Genomic DNA, 17106 nt, shown 5'->3' on the forward strand with positions numbered 1-17106 from the left:
GCTCTCTATCCACCGGATGTGTACCAAACTCACTAAAAGTGGCAGTAATAAAGCCTCTCTTGAAAAAGCCAAACCTTGACCCAGAAAATATAAAAAACTATCAGCCTATATCGAATCTTCCATTCCTCTCAAAATCTTTTGAAAAGGCTGTTGCGCAGCAACTCACTGCCTTCCTGAAGACAAACAATGTATACGAAATGCTTCAGTCTGGTTTTAGACCCCATCATAGCACTGAGACTGCACTTGTGAAGGTGGTAAATAACCTTTTAATGGCATCAGACCGAGGCTCTGCATCTGTCCTCGTGCTCCTAGACCTTAGTGCTGCTTTTGATACCATCGATCACCACATTCTTTTGGAGAGATTGGAAACCCAAATTGGTCTACACGGACAAGTTCTGGCCTTGTTTAGATCTTATCTGTCGGAAAGATATCAGTTTGTCTCTGTGAATGGTTTGTCCTCTGACAAATCAACTGTAAATTTCAGTGTTCCTCAAGGTTCCGTTTTAGGACCACTATTGTTTTCACTATATATTTTACCTCTTGGGGATGTCATTCGAAAACATAATGTTAACTTTCACTGCTATGCGGATGACACACAGCTGTACATTTCAATGAAACATGGTGAAGCCCCAAAATTGCCCTCGCTAGAAGCATGTGTTTCAGACATAAGGAAGTGGATGGCTGCAAACTTTCTACTTTTAAACTCGGACAAAACAGAGATGCTTGTTCTAGGTCCCAAGAAACAAAGAGATCTTCTGTTGAATCTGACAATTAATCTTAATGGTTGTACAGTCGTCTCAAATGAAACTGTGAAGGACCTCGGCGTTTCTCTGGACCCTGATCTCTCTTTTGAAGAACATATCAAGACCATATCAAGGACAGCTTTTTTCCATCTACGTAACATTGAAAAAATCAGAAACTTTCTGTCCAAAAATGATGCAGAAAAACTAATCCATGCTTTTGTCACTTCTAGGTTAGACTACTGCAATGCTCTACTTTCCGGCTACCCGGATAAAGCACTAAATAAACTTCAGTTAGTGCTAAATACGGCTGCTAGAATCCTGACTAGAACCCAAAAATGTGATCATATTACTCCAGTGCTAGCCTCCCTACACTGGCTTCCTGTCAAAGCAAGGGCTGATTTCAAGGTTTTACTGCTAACCTACAAAGCATTATATGGGCTTGCTCCTAACTATCTCTCTGATTTGGTCCAGCCGTACATACCTACACGTACGCTACGGTCATAAGTCGCAGGCCTCCTAATTGTCCCTAGAATTTCTAAGCAAACAGCTGGAGGCATGGCTTTCTCCTCTGGAGCTCCATTTTTATGGAATGGTCTGCCTACCCATGCCAGAGATGCAAACTCGGTCTCAACCTTTAAGTCTTTACTGAAGACTCATCTCTTCAGTGGGTCATATGATTGAGTGTAGTCTGGCCCAGGAGTGGGAAGGTGAACGGAAAGGCTCTGGAGCAACGAACCGCCCTTGCTGTCTCTGCCTGGCCGGTTCCCCTCTTTCCACTGGGATTCTCTGCCTCTAACCCTATTACAGGGGCTGAGTCACTGGCTTACTGGGGCTCTTTCATACCGTCCCTGGGAGGGGTGCGTCACCTGAGTGGGTTGAGTCACTGATGTGATCATCCTGTCTGGGTTGCCCCCCCTTGGGTTGTGCCGTGGCGGAGATCTTTGTGGGCTATACTCAGCCTTGTCTCAGGATGGTAGGTTGGTGGTTGAAGATATCCCTCTAGTGGTGTGGGGGCTGTGCTTTGGCAAAGTGGGTGGGGTAATATCCTTCCTATTTGGCCCTGTCCGGGGGTGTCCTCGGATGGGGCCACAGTGTCTCCTGACCCCTCCTGTCTCAGCCTCCAGTATTTATGCTGCAGTAGTTTATGTGTCGGGGGGCTAGGGTCAGTTTGTTATATCTGGAGTACTTCTCCTCTCCTATTCGGTGTCCTGTGTGAATTTAAGTGTGCTCTCTCTAATTCTCTCTTTCTCTCTTTCTTTCTCTCTCTCTGAGGACCTGAGCCCTAGGACCATGCCTCAGGACTACCTGACATGATGACTCCTTGCTGTCCCGTCCACCTGGCCGTGCTGCTGCTCCAGTTTCAACTGTTCTGCCTTATTATTATTGGACCATGCTGGTCATTTTTGAACATTTGAACATCTTGGCCATGTTCTGTTATAATCTCCACCCGGGCACAGCCAGAAGAGGACTGGCCACCCCACATAGCCTGGTTCCTCTCTAGGTTTCTTCCTAGGTTTTGGCCTTTCTAGGGAGTTTTTCCTAGCCGCCGTGCTTCTACACCTGCATTGCTTGCTGTTTGGGGTTTTAGGCTGGGTTTCTGTACAGCACTTTGAGATATCAGCTGATGTACGAAGGGCTATATAAATACATTTGATTTGATTTGATTTGAAACCGTAATCCATCTTTGATGGGGACACTTCTCCACTTCCTCTCAGGCCAAGACCCTGGTGAGGACGATGAGCATGCAGATGAGCTTCCCTGGGACGGTTTCTGACAGTTTGTGCAGAAATTATTCGGTTGTGCAAACCCACAGTTTTATCAGCTGTCCGGGTGGCTCGTCTTAGACCATTCCACAGGTAAAGAAGCCTTATGTGGAGGTCCTGGGCTGGTGTGGTTACACAAGGTTTGCGGTTGTGAGGCCAGTTGGACGTACTGCCAAAGTCTCTAAAACGACCTTGGAGGCGGCGTATGGTAGAGAAATGAACATCAATTCTCTGGCAATAGCTCTGGTGGACATTCCTGCAGTTAGCATACCAACTGCATGCTCCCTCAAAAGTTGAGACGTCTGTGGCATTGTGTTGTTTGACAAAAATTGCACATGGACCTTTATTGTCCCCAGCACAAGGTGCACCTGTGTAATGATCATGCTGTTTAATCAGCTTCTTGATATGCCAAATCTGTCAAGTGGATGGATTATCTTGGCAAAAGAGAAATGCTTACTAACAGGGATGTAAACACATTTGTGCACAACATTTGAGAGAAATAAGCTTTTTTGTGTAAAGAACATGGGATCTTTATTTTCAGCTAATGAAACATAGGACCAACACTTTCCACGTTCATATTTTTGTTCAGTAAACTTACAAAAAGTGTGCTTCTAATGAAGAGCTACAAAGGTAAATAGCCATATTAGACTGAAAGATATAAGGTCATTTCGGCAAATGTGTGAGGCTCTCCATGCTCATTAGTTGCTCATTCAACATATTTGCTGCTACTTCACTCAATCCCATATTAAGTCTCCCTTCTTAACTGTTTTACATTCTACATTTAACATTACATTTAAGTCATTTAGCAGACGCTCTTATCCAGAGCGACTTACAAATTGGATTTATGACCAACCAGAAATGTTTCCTTGGTTAAATATTCCCAGATTTCCCAGATTCACTGATATTCATAAAGCAGCCACACGTGTCTTAATTTAAAGTTAGGTATAAGGTTATCAGTGTGGTTAAGATTGGGGATAAGGTTAGGTTTTAAATATTGTAGAAATAGGTGGGGTTTAGCCATAGTTATGACCTTGCCCTAGAGAAAGAGGTAGGTGAAAGGAAATTAGCTTGGTTAATTGGAAATGGTAGATTGTTCATATTTTGTGGTAGCCAGGCTCAGCAAGAGAAGATTCTGAAAATGGAAAAGCTTAATGGGAAGAAGATTTAAAGCCATGTCCCTGGTGCTTATGCTAGATTGAGGGGAGTCATCACTGGGGTCCAAATATCTATGTAAATAGATGATATTAAAAGAAAATGTGAAGGGGGGGAAGAGGGATGAGGCCAAAAGGTTGATCAGACGAAAATAAGGTCAAAGAAGTGAAAGCGTATCAGTGCTTCTGAGGTTTGAGAAGGTTATGCCTGGGAAAGTACATATAGAATTCCTTAGTTTCAATGTCAGAGAATTTGTCCCATCCTCATTGCAGGGTTTTAAATGCCAAAGCATGGGACATGTAGCTGTTCAATGTAAAGGAAGGAAAAGATGAGCCGAGTGTGGAGGGGAACATGATTATGGTGAATGTGTTGTAATTGTGGGGGGAACACCGTGCATCATTTGGTGGATGCCAGGAGCAGAGAGAGGCTAGAGAGGCTCAGCGATATAGAATTAGTCATGATGTATCGTATCTAGAGGCTGTAAGACAGATCGGTGGAACTACAGTGTGGAATGATGGTGCTTCTATGGCTACTCCTGTGGTAAGTGGGCTAAATGTCTGGGATGATGTTTCTGCTGGTCCTGGCATGGTTTGGAGGCCTGCTCAGAAATATTGAACTCATGAATGTGTGGTGTCAAAGGACACTTAATAAAGTGGACTTCATAGCTTTTATTGGTAAGGTTATCAATACTACTCAGGTTGTGGTAAGCAGAAATGGCAGGTTGAAGGTTATTGTAGAGATGGCAAAAGAGATATTGGGGGTATCAGATGCTACTGTTGAAATGGTTGTTGATATGCTGAACAATCCTAAGGGTGGATTGTTTGAGCATGATATAGACTATGTTTAATTTTTTATGTATTTTTTTATTTCACCTTTATTTAACCAGGTAGGCAAGTTGAGAACAAGTTCTCATTTACAATTGCGACCTGGCCATGGGGTCGGTGGGGATGGGGAGGGGTGGTAGAAGTTAGTAGGGATTTATTCGTTTTTTATTTTATTTTCATGGTAGTACAGAATTGGGCAGATCATGATCGATCGTACATTCCAGCACAGTAGGTGGCGGCATGCACTTAAACGATTGTTTGCGGACCATAATATCATAGAAGAAGAAGACGGTAGTTATGACTTTGTGGCTGTGGTAACTAGTGACGACGGAACGCAAGACGCCTTTGTTGTTCCTTCGATTAAACATAAGTCGGGGAAATCATGTCTACTTGGTAGCTAGCGATTTATTGTGGTAAATTAGCTAGAACACACTATGGACGATCCAAATACGTTTGATACGAAGTCAAATTAAAACTTGGTCCGTGGAAACATCGACGGTCTTGGTTACTTGACGAAAGCTAGCTAGGAGTTGTGTTGAGATTGGAAGCGGAAGGAAATTCGAAGGGGAAAGAAGGGAAAAATCGGTGGTAGGACGTGGGATGCATTGCGCAAGTTGGAAGAAAGACTTTCCCGATGTTATGCGACAAATGGGTTTCCCAAGTCGTGAAAGCGGGATGTTATTTGATTAATATCAAGTTATAGGAATCGGTTGGTATTGTTGTTGAGACATATTTCATAATTGTCAGAAGCTAGCTACAGTTACTGTAGGCATTGATAGTTAGCTAGCTAGACTTTTAAAATGGCGGAAGCCTGGCCCAGACCCCCGGCCCTCTTTTTGTTGTTGAGTTTGAGTGCCTGCTGGGAAGTGGATTCCTGCCCTGCTCCGTGCTCTTGTATGAGGGGATCAGACGAAATCCAAATCCTGGATTGCAATAGGAAAAGGTTGTCCTCGGCCCCTCTGGATCCACCTCACGGGATTACTCATCTGTAAGTAGCTAGCCTAGTTAGCTACTACGGCTAGCTAACGCCTTAGCTAACACATTTGTTGACAAGCAACCGTGGGTTTCCCATGTTCTCTGTGGTGGCTCCTTACCGTAGCAAGCCACCTGGCCTTGTTAGCTTGCGAGCTAAGTCTATATCAGTTGTTTAACTCACTAGATACTAGTATCTGGATGTGATCATTTTAGTTTTTCTTGTAAAGATGCAAAAACAAATGCTACATCCACTGTAGTGGACTACCTGAAAGGTGGCAATGGAATTCTCCTGTAACTTTATGTAATAAATAATGCTAATCTCATTTTCAGCACTATGAATCACAATGATCTGACAACTGTGCCATACCTTGGAGAAGTTACCTCAAACATCACAACACTCTTATTGTAAGTCAAAACAAATGTATCCTCTAAGTCTTGCATGTTGTGCAATAACCAATGTGATTCCTAGATGTCCTGTAGTATGATAGAGAAGTGTTAAAGAAAATAATCACTTGTCTTCCCGGCCTTAGTCATAGCTAAGGTTTATTTGGGTCATCACATGTTCACATTGATGGTGTCATGTAGATCCATGTTGATAATTATGTACATTACTGATCATTGTGCACAGGGTCCACAACCTGATCTCAGAACTGTGGATGCATCAGCTGCAGCTGTACATCTCCTTGGAGACACTTGATCTGTCATCTAACTCTATCTCAGAGATCAAGGCTGGAGCCTTCCCACCAATGCAGCTGAAATACTTGTGGGTCCTGCCTGTAGCATTGTTTTCCAACTATAGTAAACTAGTTCTAATGAGGGAAGAGCTGGTCATTAAAGTCATAACCCAGTCTTTGGCCATTACCCAGAAGGGCATTCTACTGTACTTGTTGTTAATTTTGTGTTTCTGCATCTCCCAGGAATTTAAGCAATAACAAGATCAGTGTCCTTGAACCTGGCTGCTTTGACAACATCTCTAGTTCCCTGCTGGTCCTGAAGCTGAACAGGAACAGAATAACACTGCTGCCATGCAAAGTATTCAGGCTTCCCCAGCTGCAGTTTCTGTAAGTTAATTTTTATCTTTAGTCAATCCATTACCGTAGTAATTATGAGCAGTTAAATATTTATTTTCAAAAATTTGCATTCATGACTGAATTTTTAGATTTCACAGATTCGATGTTGCACTACTTTCAAGTAGTTAAAACGAATGGTTCTAAACTGCCTGTCTGACTACCCTAGGGAATTAAAGCGCAACAAGATCAAGATAGTGGACAGTCTGACCTTCAAAGGGATGGACTTACTGAAATCACTGAAGATGCAGCGGAATGGCATAACTAAGCTGATGGATGGTGCTTTCTTTGGGCTCAACAACATGGAGGAGCTGTGAGTTATTTCTCGTGATGGTCTTCTATTAGAATGATCATTACAGTATGTGTTTATATGCATGTAGGACTAGGACTTGTGATACCCTGTCTTTTTAATACCCCATCCTTTGTTTTCTAATATATTCAGAGAGCTGGAGCACAACAACTTGACGGAGGTCAACAAAGGCTGGCTGTATGGCCTGCACATGCTGCGTGTGCTGCGGTTCAGCCAGAACGCCATCGGCATCATCCGACCAGACGCCTGGGAGTTCTGCCAAAAGCTGGAGGAACTGTGAGTGTTCTCTACCTAACCCCATCCCCATGGGAGTGCATCTGCACATTTTTTGCATAAGAGCCATTTGACCCCTTTTATGAAGCTGAAGGACCAATATCTAGTTGGGACTTGGGGAGGGTGTATTGCAGAGCATTTTATGTTTCACATGTATTCATGCTGATTCTTAAGGGTCCAGGATGTTTTGGTAAAGTGTGATTGCACGAGACCATTGTCCAAGCTTGTCTCCTGTGGATGTCCTCCTTAGAGATCTGTCCTTCAACCACCTGACCCGGCTGGAGGAGACAGCGTTCAGTGGACTGGGTCTTCTGGAGAACCTGAATCTGGGAGATAACTCAGTCAGCCACCTGGGAGAGGGAGTCTTCAGCAGCCTGGCCAATCTGCGCTCACTGTAAGGATGTCACACCCCACTCTTAGAAACCTGTGCCTTTCATTCACTCATTATGCATTCACATAACACAATAAACACTAACATGTTTTTGGCACCTCTGCATTCTGATGAAGGCTGCAAACAGTAGGTTTGTGTATTTTTTTTAAACATTTGTTGATTTGTCCTGGCTTTGTTTTTGTTTATTAGACTGTTGTATGGTAGACCACAAAACTGTAGTATAGTAACTAGCACCTTTATGTTCTCATCGTCATGTAGTATAGAACCACTCTTTCCATTGCTTAGTTGGACTGTGTAGTGAATAATGCAATAATGACAAACATAGACAACTCAATTGTTTTTAAAGACCTCTGAGACAGGAAGAATAATGTTGAGTACAAAATAAATAGTGAATGTAGCCTCCAGCCAGTAGATTGGCTCAATTAACCAAATACTTTGCAAAATCGCTCTGGGAAGAGAAGGGGCACTAACACAATTGATGTGCTGAGTTCCAAGAAGGCATTGAGCTGCAAAGAGAGGGAGGTCAGGGCTCGGGTTCAGCACACCTCCCTGGGCCCTATGTGGCAGGGGGAATTAGAGGGTTAAGGCCCTTTTGAGAGCCACCCAGGCATGAGGAAGGAGAAACAAAAGCGCCCATGACCTGTCCTGTAAACACAAGCCCTCTGCGGGTTTTAGAAGGACCCGTGAACCGTTAAATGCTAAACGCAGCCAATTAATCCCCTCATCAGAACTGCAGGAGCACTGAGCTTTGACACTCTGTAAAGTATGCCGCTTCACATTTGCCAAATTAATCAAATTGGCTTAGACGCACAGAGCAGAAATGAACTTATTTTCTCTCACCAAGCAAAGAGGCTCAGTGAGCTTTGTGCTTCTGATTCTGGGGAAAGTATTTTTTTTCTTACATACTGTATTTCTGTTTGCATTTCAGAGACATACGGGATAATGAGATCTCTTGGGCCATTGAGGACTCCATTGGTGTGTTTGTTGGAATGAAGAAGCTGAACACCTTGTAAGGGCAAGGGCATTCTGCATAATATATATTCATTTTGTTGCTATGGATACTGATATCAGCAGAATATTTGTAGGCAAATTTCATCTGAGCGTTTATCCCCCAGGATTCTCCAGCAGAACAAGATCAAATCTATCACAAAGAAGGCCTTTGAGGGTCTGGAGGCGCTTGAGCACCTGTAAGTACCACTACAGCAAACCCACTCTGAGATGGTTGGTCTCCATTAACAGACGATTCAGCAGCTATCACTTCAAGCCCGAGACAGGAGATGGTTCTGATTACCCTAGTGCAGCGGTTTTATTGTGCTAGTATCATAGGAAACCAATGATAATGTCATGATGCTAGCGCAGCACTTCATTCATATTTATTTTTGCCAACAGAGACCTGAGCAAGAATGGGATCATGTCCATCCACCCTGATTCTTTGTCTCACATGAAGCTGAAAGTGTTGTAAGTAGGACCTACTAATGTCTGAGGTGGTGGTCTTGAGTCCTCGTTGCAGAGGCTACAATATTTAGAAATTGAAGAATGCTTGAATCATTTCATAATATTGTGGCTGTATGTCCTGTCCTCAGTGTCCTGAACACTAGCAGCCTGCTTTGTGACTGCCAGCTGCAGTGGCTGGGCCCGTGGTTGACTGACAACCACTTCCTGCAGTCTGTCTCAGTCATGTGTGCCCACCCTGCCAGCCTGCTGGGCCGCAACGTTGTGTCTGTCAGCCTGGAGGAGCTCGTCTGTGGTTAGTCACCTAGCTACCTACCCTGCTGTATTTAGTCTGGACCAGATCTCACTAACCAGGTTTCCATCCAACCTTTCTATGTGAGTAAAGTACATGTCAGATAAAACATTTCACAACAGGCCTGATGGAAACAGCAAATTAGTGGGATCTTTTTTGCCAAAACCAGAGTGGGCACATTCCCTTTATAAAACCATCAGGAGAGTTTAACCGTAAATGTTGTATGTGCACTACGTTATCACGCACAGCCTTTTATCTGCAATTTGATGAAAACACGTCTTGTGGGAGAATGCGCATATAGTTTTTAATCAGGAAAATATTCAAAAATCAGCATAATCTGTTGCCAATTGGATGGAAACCTAGCTACTGACTGGGACAATTATCACACAACCTTTCTTTAAGTTTTTTAATTAACTCATGGCCCTCTCCCTCCACTCTCCCACAGATGACTTTCCGAAACCCCGGATCACAGAGCACCCTGAGACTGCCACCGCCCTGCGTGGGACCAATGTGACTCTGAGCTGCCTGGCGTCCAGCAGCAGTGACTCCCCCATGACCACGGCCTGGAGGAAGGACGGGGAGGTGCTGTATGATGCAGAGGTGCAGAACTACGCCCGCTACCAGGAGGGAGAGTTGGTCTACACCACCGTGCTGCACCTGCTCAACGTCAACTTCACAGACGAGGGACGCTACCAGTGTGTAGTTTCCAACCATTTTGGTGCAAACTACTCCAACCGGGCCAAGCTCACAGTCAATGGTGAGGAGGCTTTATATTTTTCTCCCCAAAGTAAAAAAAAATAAATAAAAAAAAAAAAAACATTTACAAACTGTTATCATGACTTGTTTCTTGGTAGGCATTGAGCTGTTAATCTAAGTTTGAGCTGGCATGGTTGGGCTTCCATATCAAGGCATTGCGATCTTCAATCTTTTTTTCTTACTTTCCTCTCTCAGAGCTACCATCCTTTCTGAAGACTCCCATGGATCTGACCATCCGTACAGGCACCATGGCCAGACTGGAATGTGCCGCTGAGGGTCACCCCTCACCCCAGATTGCCTGGCAGAAAGACGGGGGCACAGACTTCCCTGCTGCCCGGGAGAGAAGGATGCACGTCATGCCTGACGATGACATCTTCTTCATTGCCAATGTAAAGACGGAGGACATGGGTGTGTACAGCTGCACAGCCCAGAATGTTGCAGGAAGCCTGTCAGCCAACGCTACACTCACTGTGCTAGGTAAATTGCAATCTCATGATCAATTATCTGGTCAAAACATACAGTTTTATATAATGTGTTCATAATTTGATTGGTAATTTATAATGTAAATCTCTCTGCTCCCAGAAACGCCGTCCTTAATGCGTCCCATGGAGGACAGGACAGTAGCTCGTGGGGAGACGGCGGTGCTCCAGTGTATCGCAGGGGGCAGCCCTGCGCCCCGTCTCAACTGGACCAAGGACGATGGGCCCCTGGTCCTTACCGAGCGCCACTTCTTTGCTGCTGCCAACCAGTTGCTCATCATTGTGGACACGGGGCCGGCGGACACCGGGAAGTACACATGTATCATGTCCAACACGCTGGGCACGGAGCGAGGCCACATCTACCTCAGCGTGTCGCCATCGCCCAACTGTGACACGGCCGGCGGCTACGACCAGGACGGCTGGACCACGGTGGGCATCGTGGTGATCGTAGTGGTCTGCTGTGTGGTGGGCACCTCGCTGGTCTGGGTCATCGTCATCTACCACATGCGTCGGAAGAGTGAGGACTACAGCATCACCAACACAGATGAGCTGAACCTGCCGGCAGACATCCCCAGTTACCTGTCCTCTCAGCGCACACTGTCAGAGCCTCAAGAGGGATACAGCAACTCTGAAGCAGGGAGCCACCAACAGCTCATGCCACCACTGTCCAACGGCTACGTCCACAAGGGCACTGACGGTAACCTTGTTATACTGACTCCCTAGTTTCAGTCTCATTCATCTGAGGCCCTTTGACATGAATGTTTTTTCTGTTTTTGCACTCTGTCACTAAAGACAGTTTGCTCAAATTTTGATTGACTGACCCCTGCCTGACTGGTGAGCAGAAAGATGAGTCCCCATCCTGTTTGTGTGTTGTCCAGGTGTGTGTTATGGTGACACAGGCAGCGAGGTGGACACTGAGGCCAACGGGATGCTACACTGCCGCGTGGGCTCTCTGTTTACGGGACGAAGCAGCTTCCATCCTGGGGAGCCTCGCGAGGGACTGGCTGGGGTGCCTACAGGTGGGTTTAGTCATTAGAACCAACCAACCAACCAACCAACCAACCAACCAACAACCAACAAAACGCGATCTCCTAAACAACACTTTTACAGCACAGTTTGTTGAAAGGCCTGTCTGTCACAATCAGATTGTATGGATTTGTTTCAGAGTAAGAGTTTATAGTTGACTGTCCTCAACAGGTGGTGCTGGGCCGCTGGTCATCTGCTCGGACTGCTACGACAACGCTAACATCTACTCTCGAACCCGGGAGTACTGCCCCTATGCCTACCTGGCTGAGGATGACTCCCTTGACAAGAGTCTGTCAGGCATCATGGCCCACTTTCCCAAGGAGTCCTACAGGGAGCAGCACACCCAGCATGAGGACACAGCCCTGGAGAGCCTCATCAACAACCAGGACTCCTCAGTCTTCCTCACCAGCCACGACCTCACCAAGAGGCTGAGCACAGCCCTCAGCCCCCCAGAACAACACTACAGCACCGGTGAGAGACCAGCTACAGACAGGCTCTGACCTCTGTGGCATGCATGTCAACAATGAGTTCACAGAGATGTGTTTAGACAGTGATTTCACAGATGGGTTATCTAACAGTGACCTCAGACATTCATTTTAAGTCAGATTAGACTGTGCCAGAAAACTATGAGCTCCTATGGATGCAAACCCTTTTTGTTGAATAATAATGTATGTTTGGTCTCTCTGCAGATGTTCCCTCCAGGTTGTTTTGGGGCAAAGGAGAGGACCTGTCTACAGTGCCCCAACCAGGTCTGTCTCAGCAGCCAGTGAATGTGCACAAGACTCCCCACGTGTCCTCAGTTGGCATGGGTGGAGAGGAGAGGAGTGGAAAGGGGGATGCCTCCCTTTCCCAGAGCACACAGGACCACATAAGTGCCTCTTATAGGACTAAGCCTCAAGAGCACACCCACTCCCCCACATAAAGCCTCTTCCCTATACACCCAGTCATCCTCTGCTCCAGCCACTACCTCCAAAGAGACGTATCACTTTCTGCCAAAAATGCTTTCTTGTATGTTTACATTACTTTCAATCATGCAGAGACTATTTGTTCCTATGAATTTGAAAAGGGACTGAACAGGTGACTAACACCCCTCCAGATTCCCTCCACTTCCCTTTCCTCCCACTCCCTCTAGAGGAAACTGAATGTATCCATCAAAGAGCCATTTTGGATGCTTCCCTTTTGATTTTTAAGACATCAGAAGTTTGAAACGTGCTAACACTGTCCTCTGTACAGAAGTAGGGAATGGCAGCAGTGTTGGTAGATCTCCTGAGCGTTGTGCTTTACACTTGCAGTTGCCACATTATTTCTACAGTCACTTGTTGGAGCAGCATTCATGATTTAAGGTACAAGTCCAGGACCACCTCTGCTCTCTCGTCCAGGACTAGAGGGGCCAGAGACCCCAGTCGTTGCTTGTTCAGCAGTGAGTGGTACGTACCTAACAGGGCCTATAGGTCAAGAAGGACCCTCACTGAATGGATCCCACTTCTAGCCATCTGTATTGACTAACAGTCTGCTATTATACAAACTCAGAGACTGACACCAGACATGGTGTGTCTATATGCAATATTATTTTCCCCTTTTCTCATCAATGTATCTAAAGCGCAGATTGTTTTCCCATGTGTCAAATGGAGACAGTCGTACTAACATTTTTTTTAATCTTTTTTTTTTTTAATGAAAGCGCACTGTCAACGCAAAGAAAATATTTGGTATTGCACATTTGACAATCATGGTTTCGGTGGCCTCTTTGTGATGGTTCTGTCAAGAGGGTTTTCAACAGGCATTTTCAGTAACGTTCCATAAGGTATGGTTTCTCGTCACATATATGCACTGATCATATTTTCCTCAAAATATTATTTTACAGGCACTTACCTCTCATGGTGGTATGTTTTATTATGCAGTGTGCATGCCATTTTAGATTCAAGGATAATATGCCTTTACCCCCAATTTCATCAACCCTAGATACTGACCAGATTTTACCTTTGGACTGTGAAGAATGTATTATATGTATGTGTACATATGGTCATTAATCTATTCAATACTATGTCCTTCAAGACCTAAGCAGAATAATTTTATTCCTAAACTGCAGTAAGTTTTTATTTTATTTGTTGCATGTATATGTGTCTGTCAGTATTATTTTTGTAGTTACTCCTGGGTGAATCCTAACTTGGTACGGGAGGTTTCCACAACATTGCTGAAAGATTTGGCCATAAATGTTGGTACTAATTTCAACAAGCTTAAACAAAGGCTTTTAATACTAGTTCTCTTTATATCAAGTCTACCTGTTTCCTTTGCTCAAATAAAATCACTGAATCATTTTGGCAATGGAGCATCGCTACTTCAGAATAAAATGTAGGCTATAAAAACACATTGCGTAAACTTAAGTGTTTCTTGTCACATGCTCTTTATTTAACTGTTACATAACGCATTCTCGCTTGAATCAAAACTTTTAGACATTCCATGGGGCATTGCTTGATAAAGCATCTGGTACAAAACCATTCCAAGCCCATGCCACTGCATTCAATATTAGCTTAAATAGGGGTCACAGATTACGCTCTCTGCTGGGTAATTAAGGCAGGTAGTTATTGTAGCTGATCGGTTAACCAGCACACATTTATGACTCACTTTTTACCAACACATCTTAGTGTCTGCTTTGTGTTGCTTTCAGAACATCTTGTTTTTGTCATTCTACCAAAGTTCAGCAGTAATGCTCTGGCTATATTTACAATGCTGCTTGTTTTCTGACTTGTTGAAGTTTTGCATCTTGACTTAATTGTACATTCTGTAAAGCATGTATAAAGAACATTTTGTTTCTTGAAATGTAGCTGTAATTAAAATAATCACATTCTGATAATTCTGACCAGATGTGGTTTAAAATGTATTTTGTGTAAATAGGCTTTAAAGAAGTTTTGATCACGCGGCCTGGGACATGTTCCAGGTTGCCTCTGAGAAAAACATTGACATGTACATGGACTGTGACTGAGTTCATCAGGAAGTGTATAGGGAATGTTGTTCCCACTGACAATTTTAAAGCCTGACAAAACGTGGATGGATTGCAGACGAACCACGGCAAGGTGACTGGGAATATGATCGAATACAAGCAATCCATTTATGCTATCCGTAAGGCAATCAAAAAGGCAAAACATCAGTATAGAGAAAGTTGTCGCAATTCAATGGCTCAGACGAGACGTAGGTGGCAGGGACTCCAGACAATCATGGATTATAAAGGGAAAACCAACCACGTCGCGGACACCGTCTTGTTCCCAGACAAGCTAAACTTCAACTTCGCCCACTATGAGGATCACACAGTGCCGCCAACACGGGCCGCTCCCGAGGTCTGAGCTTTCGTTCTCCGTTGCCGACTTGAGTAAGACATTAAAGCGTGTTAACCCTCGCAAGGATGCCGGCCCAGGACGCGGCTAAGGATGCCGTCTCAGAGCATGCGCAGACCATCTGGCTGGAGTGTTTATGGACATATTCAATCTCTGCCTATCCCAGTCTGCTGTCCCCACTTGCTTAAAGACGTCCACCATTGTTCCTGTACCCAAGAAAGCAAAGGGAACTGAACTAAATTACTATTGCCCTGTAGCACTCACTTCTGTCATGAAGTGCTTTGAGGCTAGTCAAGGATCATTTCACCTTACACCCTAGACCCATTGCAATGTTCATACCGCCCAAGTATATCCACGGATGATGCCATCGCATTGGACACTTCCCTATCCCAACTGGACAAGATAAATAACTGTAAGAATGCTGTTCATTGATTGCAGCTCAGCCTTCAACACCATAGTACCCTCCAAGCTCATCATTATGCTTGGGGCCCTCTGTCTGAACTCCGCTCTGTGCAACTAAGTCGTGGACTTCCTGACAGGTCTCCCCCAGGCAACATCACCACTACGCTGATCCTCAAGACGTGCCCCAAATGGGGGTGTGCTCAGCCCCCTCCTGTATTCCCTGTTTACCCATGACTGTGGCCATGCACACCTCCCAACTCAAACATCAAGTTTGCAGATTACCAACAATGACGAGACAGCCTAAAGTGAGGTGAGGGCCCTGGCAGAGTGGTGCCAGGAAAATAACCTCAACAACACTAAGGAGCTTCAGGAGACAGCAGAGGGAGCACGCCCCCATCCACATCAACGGGGTCGCAGTGGAGAAGGTGTAAAGCTTCAAGTTCCTCTGCATACACATCACTGACAATCTGAAATGGTCCACCCACACAGACAGTGTGGTGAAGGGGCGACAGCGCCTCGAGAACCTCAGGAGGCTGAAGAAATTTGGCTTGGCATCTAAGACCCTCAAACTTTTACAGATGAACAATTGAGAGCCTCCTGACAGGCTGTATCACCATCTGGTTTGGCAACCGGGAGCACACTGCCTGCCCTTCATGATGTCTACAGCACCCGGTGTCAAAGGACCTCAACCACTCGAGCCACGGACTGTTCACCCCGCTAAAATCCAGAAGGCGAGGTCAGTACAGGTGCATCAAAGCTGGGACCGAGACTGAAAAACAGCTTCAATCTCAAGGCAGTCAGACTGCTAAATAGCCATCACTAGCCGGCCTCCACCCAGTACCCTGCCCTGCTTAGTCACTGTCACTAGCCGCCTACCACCTGGTTACTCGCTCCTGCACCTTAGAGGTTAATGCCCTATTTACAGTCGAAGTCGGAAGTTTCCATACACTTAGGTTGGAGTCATTAAAACTTGTTTTTCAACAAGAAATTTGAGGAGTGGTTAAACTATAGTTTTGGGAAATCGGTTAGGACATCTACTTTGTGCATGACAAGTCATTTCCCCCAAAAAATTCAGACAGATATTTTCACTGTATCACAATTCCAGTGGGTCAGAAGTTTAAATACACTAAGTTGACTGTGCCTTTAAACAGCTTGGAAAATTCCAGAAAGTGATGTCATGGCTTTAGAAGCTTCTGATTTACGTAATTTGAGTCAATTGGAGGTATACTTGTGGATGTATTTCAAGGCCTACCTTCAAACTCAGTGCCTCTTTGCTTGACATCATGGGAAAATCTAAATCAGCCAAGACCTCAGAAAATTGTAGACCTCCACAAGTCTGGTTCATCCTTGGGAGCAATTTCCAAACGCCTGAAGGTACCAGGTCCATCTGTACAAACAATAGTACGCAAGTATTAACACCATGGGACCACGTAGCCATCATATTGCTCAGAAGACTCGTTCCGTCTCCTAGAGATGAACATACTTTGGTGTGAAAAGTGCAAATCAATCCCAGAACAACAGCAAAGGACCTTGTGAATATGCTGGAGGAAACGGGTACAAAAGTATCTATAACCACAGTAAAACGAGCCCTATATCGACATAACCTGTAAGGCTGCTCAGCAAGGAAGAAGCCACTGCTCCAAAACCACCATAAAAAAGCCAGACTACGGGTTGCAACTGCACACAGGGACAAAGATCGTACTTTTTGGACAAATGTCCTCTGGTCTGATGAAACAAAAATAGATATGTTTGGTCATAATGACCATTGTTATGGTTGGAGGAAAAAGGGGGATGCTTACAGGCTGAAGAAAACCATCACGACCGTGAAGCACGGGGGTGGCAGCAACCTATCGTGGGGGTGATTTGCTGCAG

General features: G+C 44.9%; 1 protein-coding gene across 1 annotated transcript; it reads left to right on the forward strand.

Annotated features, from left to right (window-relative positions):
- The first annotated feature begins 4778 nt into the window (after positions 1–4778).
- On the forward strand, positions 4779–13884 carry lrig2 (leucine-rich repeats and immunoglobulin-like domains 2). The gene is made up of 17 exons (XM_029675408.2): positions 4779–5470; positions 5788–5862; positions 6086–6220; positions 6375–6518; positions 6694–6837; positions 6967–7110; positions 7358–7501; positions 8427–8507; positions 8614–8685; positions 8888–8956; positions 9082–9245; positions 9688–9999; positions 10194–10475; positions 10581–11174; positions 11356–11496; positions 11675–11974; positions 12193–13884. Exons 1-17 carry the CDS (start codon positions 5283–5285, stop codon positions 12423–12425), a joined length of 3222 nt encoding a protein of 1073 aa, XP_029531268.1. The 5' UTR covers positions 4779–5282; the 3' UTR covers positions 12426–13884.
- The last annotated feature ends 3222 nt before the right edge of the window (positions 13885–17106 follow it).

This window comes from Oncorhynchus nerka, linkage group LG2 (assembly GCF_034236695.1).
Source record: "Oncorhynchus nerka isolate Pitt River linkage group LG2, Oner_Uvic_2.0, whole genome shotgun sequence".
Taxonomy (NCBI): Eukaryota; Metazoa; Chordata; class Actinopteri; order Salmoniformes; family Salmonidae; genus Oncorhynchus; species Oncorhynchus nerka.